At 62.7% G+C, this 13,101-nt stretch overlaps 1 protein-coding gene across 10 annotated transcripts; it reads right to left on the reverse strand.

The window, feature by feature from the left end:
• Nucleotides 1-313: 313 nt before the first annotated feature.
• SLC9A5 (solute carrier family 9 member A5) lies at nt 314-11,714 on the reverse strand. 10 transcript variants are annotated; one of them, XM_035543794.2, is made up of 16 exons: nt 11,530-11,714; nt 7,705-8,007; nt 7,033-7,196; nt 6,560-6,638; nt 6,138-6,315; nt 5,801-6,021; nt 5,454-5,656; nt 5,080-5,169; nt 4,892-4,962; nt 4,102-4,231; nt 3,907-3,995; nt 3,666-3,792; nt 3,392-3,562; nt 2,957-3,026; nt 2,621-2,752; nt 314-2,315 (listed from the first exon to the last, which is right to left on the reverse strand). In XM_035543794.2, exons 1-16 carry the CDS (start codon nt 11,672-11,674, stop codon nt 1,849-1,851), a joined length of 2,640 nt encoding a protein of 879 aa, XP_035399687.1. In that variant the 5' UTR covers nt 11,675-11,714; the 3' UTR covers nt 314-1,848. The 10 variants fall into 10 exon arrangements, with proteins under 10 accessions (XP_035399687.1, XP_035399685.1, XP_050569258.1 ...); XM_035543792.2 differs by having other exon boundaries at nt 5,080-5,199; nt 11,530-11,687; XM_050713301.1 differs by having other exon boundaries at nt 326-2,315; nt 5,080-5,199; nt 7,033-7,199; nt 7,775-8,007; nt 11,530-11,707.
• Nucleotides 11,715-13,101: the final 1,387 nt, after the last annotated feature.

The raw sequence follows: 13,101 nt of genomic DNA on the forward strand, positions 1-13,101 counted from the left end.
TCACGGGCTGCTGGCCTTTGCCTTGGATGTGTAGCCAGCAGATGGAGGGAGGACGGAAGCCAGCACACGCAGCAACCCGGCAGCTTGGGCTGGACTGGAGGAAAGGGTTCTCAGCGCTGCATGTGAGGCACTGATCCAAGCTTGAGAGGTTCCTGAGTCCCAGAATACCCTGAAAAGGGAAGCCAGCTGAGCATACTGAATCTGCGAGGTGAGCTGGAAGGGCAGAGAGCACAGGGATGTGGTGATGAGAACCCACCCAGGAGCTGCAGGAGGTGAGATGTGCAGAGGTTCCCAGACAGCAGTGAGTCCAGACCATGGCACCTGCTCCAACTCTGATTTATTGAACATTACAAAATACTCTGCATATATTTTCACATTAAAACAATATTCTTGCAAATAAGATATTAAGTGTCGAGTCGTTTGTGGTGCCCATTGGCTACATAAAACACTGACCCAGCTAGAGATTTAGTATGGCCCAATATCAGAAATCAAATCCAGAATAAGGCATACAAGAAATGCAAAACTATATAAAATCCTTTTAAAAACCTCATGCTCCAGCTGGTAGGACAGGTACTGAGCAGAATGGCCTTCGCTGAGCCTTGCTAGCAGTACCTGAGCTACACCATCTTGCCCGCCCTACGTTGGGCTCGTTCACCCTGTGCATCTAAACATCCCCTTGACACCTGCTGTCTCAACACCCCCAGGTAGATGATCACACAGTTATTTGCTTGCTTTTGGCTTTTAACAGCCCAAAGCACCATTCGGCCCGAAGAGGAGCATCCCCAACCCTCCCACATTGCCTGGACCGTGTGGTTTCCTGCGCCCGGCTGCCCCACTGAGCTCCGGGCAGTTCTCGGGGAGCGATTCTTGTCCCTCGGGGTCACAGCAGGAAAGGATCGCTGCATGGGCCGCCCGATCCCACCTCCCTCTCAGGAGGGACCCGGGGTGGCTGGGAGGCAGGTGGTGGGGACAGACCTTTGAAGATGCACTCAGCTTTCGCCCATCTCCCCAGCTTCCGACCTACATTCACACCCGCTGCTCACCCCCTCGTGCTGTGACCAGCCCCAGGCAACTGGAGGGACTGGGATGCAGGCAGGATGAACACCAAGGATGCTGTGCAGGGCCACTGCCTCCCCACAAAGCCAGAAAGCTGAACACGGCAGCTACGGGGAGCACATCCAGACAAGAGGTGTGAGGCTGGCACAGCCGGCTGGGTGCTAGAATAGTTCCTGTGCGTACGCAGCCTGGCTCCCGGTGGAGCCAAACCCCCGGAGCGCTGCTCCTAGTCCTGAGAAAGTCATGGCTTTGCCTCCACGGTGCCTCCAAAACCCAGGGGAGACACAGCTGCCCTGGAAAGGAGTCGGTCTCTGGTCTCCCAGCTGAGGTCCGTGCATGCTCTGAGCAATCGGCCGCTCGGTGCTGGGTGTAGGTGGGCTGTTGTGCACGAGCCTCCTACACAGAGCCAGGCTCAGGCGCTCGCACCCACGAGCAGCCCCCCAGCCAGGACCCCCACACCTCCAGGTGGCACAGCCGCAATGGCATCAAGTCCGGCTGGGATCCCACCTCTGGGAGGAAAATCTCTGGCCTCCCAGCACTGCGAAGATGCGAGAGGAAGACCAGAGAGGAAGAGCGAGGTTTGGGGGTCTGTGCCTCCCTAGGAGGATGAGGCTGGTACCTGCTACGGCAGCATCGAGCCCATTTCTCTACCGTCAGGAGGTGAGTGCAGCTCCAGGAGCACTGGGCTCTCCTGGAGTTGGAGGAGACACACACAAGCTTGACGAAGCGAGACGGCAGAGCGGTCGGCTGGTCACAGCCTGCCTCCAGCCCCTGCCCCGTCCGTGGCGCAGCTCAGATGTGGCTGGCTCTGCTGAACATGAGCCGCCGGGGCTCGGTGGGGGGCAGCACCCTGCCCTGCTCCTCCGCGGCCATCAAAGGCTGCAGCTCCTGCTGCTCCACGCCATCCGGGCTGCTGTCGCTCAGCGACCTGCCGCTCTTAGAGACGTGGCTGGGGAACTGGAAGCAGGAGATCTGCTCTGGCATCGCCTGGCTCGCCGACTGGGGCTGCTCCTCCAGCACGGGGCAGGCGAATCGCCTGTGCTGCGGTCCCGTCTCAATGCCCGGTGGGGAGGCGATGCTCTCCAGGGAGGAGATGCTTTGGTTCCACGCTTTCTGCATATCCACTGGCACGATTTTGGTGGTCTCCGAGGAGACGTAAACAGCCAGGTCAGCCTGGTCTCCTTTCCACGGCAGCTCCTTCTCTGCCAAGGTGGGCGATGGCGGGATGATGCAGGGGCTGGGGCAGACATCCAGGCTGCCTGGGGACACAGAAGGAAGGACAGAGGGGGATATTGCATGGCTCCTGCCCTCTCCCTGAGCCCTGCAAGCAATGACTGCCACCAAATGAGAGCCTTCCCAGCTGGCCCAGGGGTGCAAGAGCCACCAAGGAGGCTCTGCTATGCCTCCAGGGCCACAGAGAAGAGCAATTCTCCTAGCCATGCTCCACTGACTTTTGCACAGCCCACCGGTTTTGCACAGCCCAAGTCAGTTTTGCTCTGCAGATGGAGGAAGGATGAGCTACCCAAGCAGCTGCCCTGCTGGGTGCGGGAGTGCCGGTGCCTACCAGGGGTGGCCTTTCCCTGCAGGACCTCATCGGTAGCTCGAGCGATGAACACGATCCCTTCGTCGTCCTCTCTCTCCGTCTCTGAGCTATCGCTCTCCTCCTCCTCGGAGCTGACCAGCACCAGCACAGGAGCTGCAGCCAGACAGGGTGGTGCATGGGGACCAGGTACCCTGAAAACCGACCCCCTGCACCCATGGGAGAAGGACCTGCTGCCAGCACAACTCCGGTGCTGCCGTGCCTCCGAGCTGGCAGTGGGCAGTCACAGCGTGCTACTGCCATCCCACCCCAACGGGACCCCCTGCAGGACCCAGGGGCCTCGCCTGCCACCAGCCTTACCTGCCTCCTGCCAGGGGACACTCCTGTGCGTCCTCCCGTTGGGTGCATCGCTGGTCAGAGAGATGTCCTTCTGCAGAGCGAGAGGGACCTGGCTGGGACCTGCCCTGTGCAAACCCCAGCACTGTCCCCAGGTGGCCCTGAGCATGCTTGGAAAAGAAATTTTCATCTTCTCCAGGGCTCGGGACCACATGGGGCAGCTCTGGCGTGATGGGGACATGGGGACATGCAGCACCCACGCAGGTCCCATGCCTGCTGGGCACCCACGCAGGATGGAGGTGAGGTGCTGGGGGGGGACTCCCCACTCTCCCCTTGGGCTCTGGAGATGCCGAAGCCCTGCAGCACCTCATCCACCCCCAGCAGGACCTCTCTGTCCGCAGCCTCAAGGAGGCCAAACCTCACAGCTAGTAGGGGAGCAGCAGTTTGGGGACCACTTGCCTTCTTCCTGCCCTTTTCCTTCATCCTGGCTTTGCTCTTGGAGGAGCAGATGTTGTGCTTGGTGGACTTGAAGGTCTCCAGGCGCCTCTTCATGTTCTGCCGGAAGATTTCTTTATCTTGGCGCTCTTGTTTATCTGGAGAGATGAAGTGACGGCTGTAGCTGGCCTTGTACTGGCCGAGGGAGAGGCAAAGAGACACAGGATGAGCAGCTGGCCCCACGCAGCATCCTCCATCCCCGCTCCTGCTGCGGGCGCCGTGGCCAGGGAACGCTCACCCGCCTGCGGGGCTTGTAGAGGCTCCCTCGCAGCACGTGGTGCATCGCGGCGTCCTCCTTGTCCCGCCGGCTGCGCACCGTGTCGATCACCTGCAGGTCCAGGCACGCGCCGCTCCCGCTCTCCCTCCTAGGGTAGACGGAGCATCCCGATGGATCGGGCCCTCTCCGGTGAAGGGGGCGGCTGCAGGGGTCCTGCGAGCGCTGCCCGGGGGCTGGGGCTCGGAGGGGTGCTTGTACTCACAGCAGGTTTGTGACCGACGACTCCGACATGGACGTGCGGCTGGGCATGGAGGGCAGCGCCAGCTTGGCGGCCGACAGCACGTGGCCACCCTGGGGGGTGACAGAGATGGGCTGGGGGAGTGCCCACCGCCATGGGCAGCCCGTGGGGACCGCCACGCTGACAGCCCCCTGCCCAGCTCCTGCCACGCGCCCCTACCTGGTCCACGAAGCTGATGGCATCGCGGATGTTCAGCTTGTAGTAAACATCCCAGATCTCGTCCCGCAGCCTGTACGCAGATTTCCTCATCAGGAGCTGGCTCAGGTACTTCTTGTCGAACTGCTCCCACCTGGAGCGAGATGGAGACACAGGTGGTTGAGCACCCACAGGGGACAGATGGGGTCGATAGCCAGGGGACTTCTGCCCATGCAAGGCCAAGAGTGTCCAAAGCGTGGTGAGAGCAGGCTGGGCATGCAGGAGCTGGCTGTGCCCAGGGACACACAGACAGGGAAGGGTAGGAGGGGACAGGACACGCTGCCACTTTGTCCCTGGGCCAAGGGGAAGCCAGAGACCAGTTGGGAGCAGGGCAGGAGCTGGTGCAGCTGCCCAGCTGGAGCTTCCCCTCCAGGAAGCAGGCTCTCTGCATCCTTTTCCTGTTGTGACGCTGCAGATAAACACTAACAGGGTTTAACAGTTCCCTCCTCAGTGTCCTCCATCCATGGGGAGGCGCAGTACCACTGTGGCCACCACGGTCCCGCAGCAGCTCTGGCATGGACAAGCAATGCCAGCTCCTGCAGCAGCCAGGCTGCCCTGGCCACATCTGCCTGACTTCTGCCCGGGACATTTTTGGAGCATCAGTCTGCTGCGCAAAAGCAGCACCATTGCCAGACTGTCCCCTTCCAGATGGACAGAGAGACACCTTCCTGGTCCTGCTGCCCACCCACAGCAGGGCTGTCCTCCCGGGGTGTCCACCCCATCCACCTGATGGCCAGTGGAGCAAGACACTCACTTGTCCCGCCAGTAATGGTAGCCATGGTGTCCCACGATGTCCTCCACCGCCGCCAGGATGTGGTCAAAGGCCTTGAGGGAGGAGAATAGGGTGAGAGTGGTGTGGAGGGACCCAGGGCTGAGCACACCCAGCCAAACCGAGGCCACACATCGCTCTCGCCCTGTCCAGGCAGTGTGGGGAGCACCTACGTGCTCGTGCAGCTCCTCATTCAGCGTGGGCTTGTGGTGGTCACTGCGCTTCACCTTCAGCCATGTCACCAGGGGCTTGATGGTGAGGCCCTGGAATGGCAGGAGAGGGCAAGGGAAAGACTGGGAGGGCAAGAGGGTGCACGGCTGGGGCACGGGAGCAGAAGCAGCATGAAGTGACCGGGGACAGTGGCTGCAACAGCTGCGTGCACCACAACCAACCCGACCTGCTGTGCTTTGCACCTGGCTAATGACCACCCTGGGGACCTGAAACCTGAAGGCTGTGTCCCACAACGTGCCCCTCCAGACCCCCAGCCCCAGGCTCACATCCATCCATCCATGGTGCGGCTCCCTGCAGGCAGGGTGCCCATCCTCACCTGCACGATGACCGTGAAGAACACCACCACGATGGTCGTTGCCACAAAGTAGTCCTTGGCTTTCACCTTGTCCCTGTCCAGCAGGATGACCAGGGCAAAGGCAACGGCTCCACGGAGGCCACCGTATGACATGACCACCTGGTCGATCCTGTCCAGGGGGATGAGGCGGAAGCGGTTGAGCACGTAGGTCTGGAGGACAACACCTGGGGAAGAAGGAGGACATGAGCCTGGGACACAGGCAGAGCCCTGCCTGCTCCTGGAGATGGGGCAAAGCCCAGGCCAGGAGCCATTCCTGGGAGCCACCACTCTTTGGGATGAAAAGGGCTGGCCCAGCAGGACATACTGACCCACAGCTCTGAAGAGCAGGATAAATAACAGGGTGCCCAGCACCAGCGCCGTGTCCCATGCCCACTTGGAGGTGTCCACAGCCGACATGCCCAGAAACATGAAGATGATGGTCTCTGAGCTGCTGGCCAGCGTCTTCATGGTGTACTTGACCGTGGTGCGGGACTTCTGGGAGATGTTGGCTTCCACATACTTCTTGCAGCAGATCCCACAGAAGGTGACTCTGCAGAGGGCCAGAAGGAGCTGTCACAACCCCATGGTGGGATGAGGAGTGGGTCTGCTCACCACCTCGCACTGCTCAGCAATGCAACCTTGTTCTCCTGCTCCCCTGGTACTCACGCCAGGATGGCGGAGAGCGAGACCATCTCAGCAGCCAGGTACGCGACGTAGGCCAGGAGGAAGACGAAGAGCGGCTCGATGATGCGCACGCGCTTGGTGAACCGCGTGATCAGGGCCAGGAGGAAGGCGAAGAGCAGCCCCACGGCCGTGCCCCCCAGGCTCACCAGGAAGAAGGAGGCTGGGGGGAAGAGGCTGGATCGCACCCCTGGGGCAGGCCGCAAGGAGCCAGCCCATGCCCCACGGCCTCGCCAGGCCCCACGCTCCCACCTGCGTCCCCACCAGAGCGTCCCCTGAGAACGGCCCACTCCGGATGATGGCTGGGACAGGCTCAGTGCCGGCCCACGGTATGACAGCGCCCGTGCTCGTCCCCGTGCCTCCATGCCAGAGGAAGAGGTGGAGGGGCTGGTGGGGTTCATACTCACCTACCCCCTTCACGTAGTCCGTGGCATGGATGTGCGCCGGGCCCAGCTCCACGAAAGAGTTGAAGACCTTGTACAGCACCTGAAGGGAACGCAAGGTCCTTTGGGAATGGCAGGGCACCACCCTACCATGAGAGGAGCTGCATGGGTGGGCCCTGCAGGAGGTGTCACCCCAATCACGCTGGGGACACAGCTCATCTCGGCAGGCATACATTTCCCCAAGGCCAGGAGTGGAGGGACCTGGCAACATGGGGCTGTCCCCAGCCTGGGGATGTCACCCGCATCCTCTGCCCAGCCTGGGGAAATCCAGTGGGCAGGGACATCTTTCACTACACCAGGTTGCACAAAGCCACGTCCAACCCGACACTGAACCCCTCCAGGGATGGGGCACCCACAGCTCCACCGGGCAGCCTGTGCCAGTGCCTGGCCACCCTAATCATCTTCAGGATGTTGGGGCCCCCCTAGCTCCAACTCACCACGGTGACGGCGTCGTTCAGGAGGGACTCGCCGAACACGATGATGAAGAGGGTCTCGTTCACATGGACCTCTTCAAAAACGGCCAGCACTGCCACCGGGTCCACAGCCGAGATGAGACTGCCGAAGAGCAGGAAATCCATCAGCCCAGCTTCGACGCCTGGATCTGCTGGGACAGACAGATCGAGATGAGGCAGAGCATCCTCCCCAGAGCCCCTCTCAGTGGACAAGGTAAGGGACAGGCCTGTCCCCCGTCCGCTCCCAGTGCCTTGTCTGCCTCCCTGAGCTCTGAGGCCTTCCCGAGGGGCTGTGGGGCTTGGCTCATGAGGCCTGGTCATCCCCTTTGGTGGTTCCTCCAGGCTCAGAAGGGCTCAGAGGATGGCCCGGGCCAGCCAGGGCCAGCAGCTCCACCCGAGGACAAGGAACACGGCAGTGAGCCAGCAAAGCTAGCCAAGGTCGGCGACAAAAATAGCAAAGACATGAGTCAGCCCAGCTCTGAGCAGGTCCCGTTCGTCCTCCACGCTCGCTGGTCCTGCCAGAACATCGCTCCCAAGTCCTGGGATCTCTGGGATCCACGCCAGGGCCAGGCAACGGGCTGTAAATTCAGTGTGCCTTGCAACCTCCCACCCGACTTTTGGGGATGTGGCCCACACCGGGCAACCCTCAGCACCCACCCATGAGCCCGGCCTGGTGCAGCCCCCAGAGCGCGGTGCCGGTGGTGAAGGAGTTCCAGAGCGTGCCCACCACTGCGTAGGTGAGGATGGCGCCAATGTTGTCGAAGAACAGCCGGCTTGGCATAAAGTAGCCCGAGTCGAGGACGATGGGGGGCAGGAGGAAAAGGAAGAACATGTTGGGCTCCAGCTGGTACTTGGCTTTCTTGGCCACGGCCAACACGATGCCCCCCAGGCCCAGCCCCAGCAGGATGAGGAGGCAGCTCTCTGGGACGATGGACGTCACCTTCCTGGACAGGTGGAAAACTAAAAGGAAAGGAAGAATGTGAGCATCAGCCAAAGGGGCACACGGACAGAGCATCCTGGACCCACCAGCTCCACAAAAGGGTTGGCTGATGCATGAGGGACCTAGGGTGGGGAAACGGAGCACCTAAGGACACTTCATGGCCATGTGTGAACAGAAGACCTTCTAGTTAGCTGGCCACAGGAAACTCCCAGGTCCACCACCCCCCACCCCCTGCTCCCAAGCCACTGCCAAACAAGCCAAGCAGCTGTGTATCTTGCTTTTTTGGCCTCTGGTATCTGTGCTTAAAGGAGAACAGCATCACTGAGCATGCTCACGGTGTCGCAAGCAGCGCTGGCTGCTGCTCAGGCGAGGCATCCTGGTCACAGGGACACGCTACCCCTCTCAGAGACAGGGATGCTCAGCCCTGGTGACGGGGTGACCTTGTTTGCAGCCATCTGACCACACAAGCGGAGCAGCACGCAAACCCCTGCAGCCTCCTTGCCAGAGCACCGGCTAACCTGCCTGCATGCAAAAACGAGGCGCGTGAGAGCTGCGCCGTCAGAGCTGCTTCCAGTAATCAGCTTATTCCATCTGAGGTTCAGAGCAGACCTTAAACTGCCACGAAATGGGAAGTGTTTTTTTGGAGCAAGCAGATCACGCCTTCTTATTCATATATCAGCTCCGCAGCGATGAGCCTGACGGCAGGCACAACCAGCGGGATGTCACTCCAGCCAGCACAGGGGACCTGCCCCACAGGGCATCCTTATCCCCATGGGGGTCCTGGGTAAACCCAAATCGTTCCAGCTTCTCGGCGACCCCAGGGCCAGCCCCCCCACCCCTGCATATCTCTCCTTCCTAGCACAGGGTGCTGCATTCTGTACGTTGAGGGTCGCAGAGGTTTTCTGCCTCACCATTGAGCTTGCGCAGGCAGCACTGCCACCAGCTCTGGTGTCCCGGTGCTGCAGCACAACTTGGCTGTCAGATGAGGAAACCTCCTGTGGAGTGGGCTCCTCCCGGCACTTCTGGAGCCAACTCTCAGCACCTTGTCCTCGGGCACCCAGCAGGTACAAGGGACATCAGAGCCGCCAAAGCATCACTCAGCTGCATGCCCAGCCCTGCTGCCACCCCAGACCCCAGTCTCTAAAGCTCTTTGGCTGGCTGAGAGGTGCGCGTGGCTTGTGCCAAGTCACCCACCAGAAGGAAAGCTGTGTTGTGGTCCCACACCAACACCTGGCTTCTCCTCTCCTTGGGAATGCCCATGGATGGACCATAGGTCTACCTAGCCCAGGGTCTTGTCTCTAGTGGTGTAAACCTAAAGGAGCTCAGCTTCCATGTCTCTACTGCTTGTGCCTTCTGCTCTGAATGCCTCCCAGTCCTGCTCCATCCTGCCTGGGACCAGTCCCGGTGTCCCTGAGATGTGGACACCCTGAGCACCGAGGTCAGGGCCTCCTGATGCTCCTTACTCCTTCCCTGACACTTCCCGGTAAATTTGCATTCCTTCTTTGCAGCCAAGCCCTGAATTAGATGAGACATCTGAGATCTACTTCCTAAGCAGAAACAACAGCTCAGAGCCCACCGCCGGCCATGCAGGACGAGGGGCATGGAAATGCTGGAGACTTCACAGCATTGCCCTGAACAACCCTGCCTGCACAGCCAGGGCATGGAAATGCTGGAGGCTTCATTCGCTCTGCACGCTGCCGCCCTCACAAGCGAATCCCAGCACACGAGCTCCTCTGCAGCACGGGCTCAGCGAGCGGGGACGGGTGGCAGGAGCTCTAATTTTACACCCGCTAGTCAAGAATTTCAGCATTAACGTTCCCACAGCAACGGTAACTTAGCCACATGTGAATTAACTTCAGAGCCATAATCCGCGCTGCTGGAGAAATCCACAGCACGGGATGTGCCAGCGGGAGGACTCGGGGACAAGCCCTGCTCCATCCCTGCAGCGCCTGGGGTGCCAGAGGGGTCGGAGAGGAAACAAGCAAGAGATGCTTGTGCTGGAAACACTGGGGCCGGGGGACCACGTGCTGCAAGGAGAGGAGGTGGTGACCTGCAGGAATGCTGCTGGGTGGAAAAATGCCCGTTTGCTGCCAACCCTTAGGGGCCCAGCAACACCTTCCATGGGTGCAGAGCGGTTTGGGGGCGATGCTCATCATTTCCTCCTTTCGCTCTTTCCCCACAGCAAACAGAGCAAGAGAGGCTGCAAAGCCCGGATGACGCCTCGCTGTGCAGGAAGGCAACACCCAAAGCGGTTTTCTCCGCCCCGGGCATTTGCTCTCTGCTGGCTCGGGGCACCCCAGCATCGTGACGGTTTCCAAGAACAAGAGCCTCCAGTGTCACTTCCCCACCACACGGAGCCGGGGCCGCTTCCTCCCCTGCAGTCACAGGGCTGTGAGCTGGCAGCCCAGCGCCGCAGTGGCTCTTCCGCACCAGCCCGTGCCCAGCACCTGGCACCCAGGGGACCCTCGTCCCCACATCCCCCACCTCCCCCAGCACCCACCAAGGCACTCTGGGGACAGCAGGTGCCACCTCGGGGGGCTGGTGGCCCTCCTTGCTCCAGGCTAGGAGCATAGGGGGGGATGTGGCAGCCTGGAGCTGTGGGACACCTGGCTGGTGTGTCACCACAGCCACCAAGCAGGGTATGGCAGTGCCCACCAAGGCTGCATGTGGGGTGGCAGCAGCTCGGCTCATGGCATGGGGAGGGGAAGGTGTCAAGGCAAGCCCAAAGAGAGCTCGTTTTCAGATGTCTGAAAATGAGAAGTGGAGCAAGGACTGCTTTCTCTGCTCTTCTGCAGGAGAGGCGCACTCGGCAGCTGGAGGTGGCACAGCCGCCGGCAGAGGGTTGTATTTTTAAGCTCATGGCGTGCCTTAATTTATCCCCTGCGGAGCTTTAGCTCTTCTCTGCAAGAAGGCCGCAGGAGGAGAGGAGCGCGAGGTCGAAACCCATGGTTTTGGTGATGCTGGGGGCAGGCACAGGCCGGCTGGCGGTGACAGCTATGGTCTGCCCTGTGCCCTGGGAGCTCCCACTGGTGCCCAGCTGCCCGGAGACCTCCATGCCCAGCTCCCAGCCCACATTTCCTCCCGATGCCGGAGCCGGCACCAAACCCAGAGCGTGCCCACTCCCTGTGCCCGCTCCTGCAGCTGTGCCCCGAGGAGGACACCCGTGCCCAAGGTCACCAGTTTGCCCCTTGAGCCCACTCTGTGCCCACCAAGCCCGCGTGGCTCAGGTGTGACCCAGCACCACCAAACCCATCCCGGTGCTGGGGACATGGCCTCGCTCCCAGCCCCGCCGGCAGCCTCCGAGCCCCACCGCATCTCCTGGCAGGTGGCTCCCCGTTGCTGTGAGACCCGCTCCGTCCCCCATCATCGCACCCTCCGCAGGCCACCACCATGCCCCGTGCCATGGCAGGGTGATCAGCATCACCCCCGGCCCCGGTGCCACCCACGACCACCCCCGCTCGCCCGGGGCTGGGACCCCCGGAGCCGCCTCCCTCGGCGCGCAGCCGGTGAGCGGGGCTCGGGGCCCCGGGGCCGGGACTCACCGATCTTGGCCAGGCTGGCCACCAGGATCCAGGCGGCCACCAGGCACGGCACCTGCACCTCCTGCCACTGCCACCGCAGCAGCTCGGCCCCCGCCGGGGGAGCGGCGGGGCCGGGGGAGGCCGCGGGGCCGGCCGGGGGATGCATGGCCCCGGCGCTCCGCCGCTCCGCCGCGCTGCCGGCCCCGCCGCGACGTCACCGGCAACGGCGGGGGACAGAGCCCGGCCCCCCCGCCGCCCCCGGGACCGCCCAGCCCCGCCCCGGCGCCGCCCCCCCCCCCCGCCCCGGTCCCCCCCTCGCACCCCTCGGTGCCCCCGCTCTGCCCGAGTCCCCCCAGCCGGCCCCCTCCTGCGGCACCCCCGATGGATTCCGGGGCTCGGGGAGCAGCCTGGGGGCACCGAGCTGGGGGTCCCCGGGGGCACCAGGGCCACCAGGAGCCAGCACGGCCACCGCGTGCGTCGGGCAGAGGGGTGCCGGTGCCCCTGCCCCTCTGCGCCCCCGGCTGGGTGCTGGGCCCAGCACCGGGCTCCCCGAGGCAGGGCGGATGTGGGCACCCCAGGGAGGCCAGGGAAGGGGTGCGAGGTGCTGGAGGGCCCGGAGCCTCCCTGCCTTTAGGGAGGGGAGGCCGGGAGCTGGGCCCCTCAGCTGGGGCACAGCAGCCAGGGGTCCCCATCAGTGGCTGCATGCAGGCGAGGGGCAGCGGGCACCAAGTGGAGCACGGGAGGTTCGCCCCATGCATCAGGACGTGTTTCTGCCCATGGCTGAGCGCAGGCACAGGTCACCCAGAGGGGCCGCAGGGTCTCCATCATCAGAGGTCTCCAAACCCACCTGGGCTTGGTGCTGGGCACCAGCGCTGGGTGGCCCTGCTGGAGCAGGGTGGCACCAGGTGACACCAGGAGGTCCCTGCCCACCCCAGCCCCTCGTGCACCAGCCGTGCCTCCTCTGTCTGGCCCAGCGCAAGCGGCAGCAGCTGCAGGAGGCTGCAGCAAGCAGCCTGCTGCTGCCACCCTCCTGCCAGCAGCCTCCTTCCAGGGACAGCTGCTCAGCCTCGTCCTGCCAGGGGCTGGCTCTTGTCACCCGGCCTGTGCCAATGCCCTGACATCTCTGCTGGACTCTGTCCAGTCCTTCTTGTACTGGAAGCCCGCTCTGGCACTGGTGGCTGGACCCGCTCTCGCACTCCCTGCCCTCGCCCCACCACCCCAGCTCTCGCCCAGGGCCATCGCTGCACGGCCGGGCTGTGAAAAGGAAGGCAGCACCGCTCTGCAGCAGCTCTGTGCTGCGGGCTTGTCTCCGGTGGCAGGGGTGAGGCAGGTCTAGGAGCCACGAGACCTTCCCCTATGTCCCTCATCCTGTCCCCTGCACAGTCACAGCCTGCAGCTCCAGCAAGCTGCCCCAAACTGCCCGTCACCCTCCTTCCTGCTGCCAGAGCAGAGGTTGCAGCACGGCCGCCCACCCATGTCTCTGTCCTGGGTGAGGATATTCCCAGAACATCCTGGGGCACCCTGAGCATCGCTGCACAGTCCGAACATCCCAAAGCACCCAGAGCATCACGGAGTACCCTGAGCATCCCTGCA

The sequence above is a fragment of the Cygnus atratus genome, chromosome 12 (assembly GCF_013377495.2).
Source record: "Cygnus atratus isolate AKBS03 ecotype Queensland, Australia chromosome 12, CAtr_DNAZoo_HiC_assembly, whole genome shotgun sequence".
NCBI lineage: Eukaryota > Metazoa > Chordata > Aves > Anseriformes > Anatidae > Cygnus > Cygnus atratus.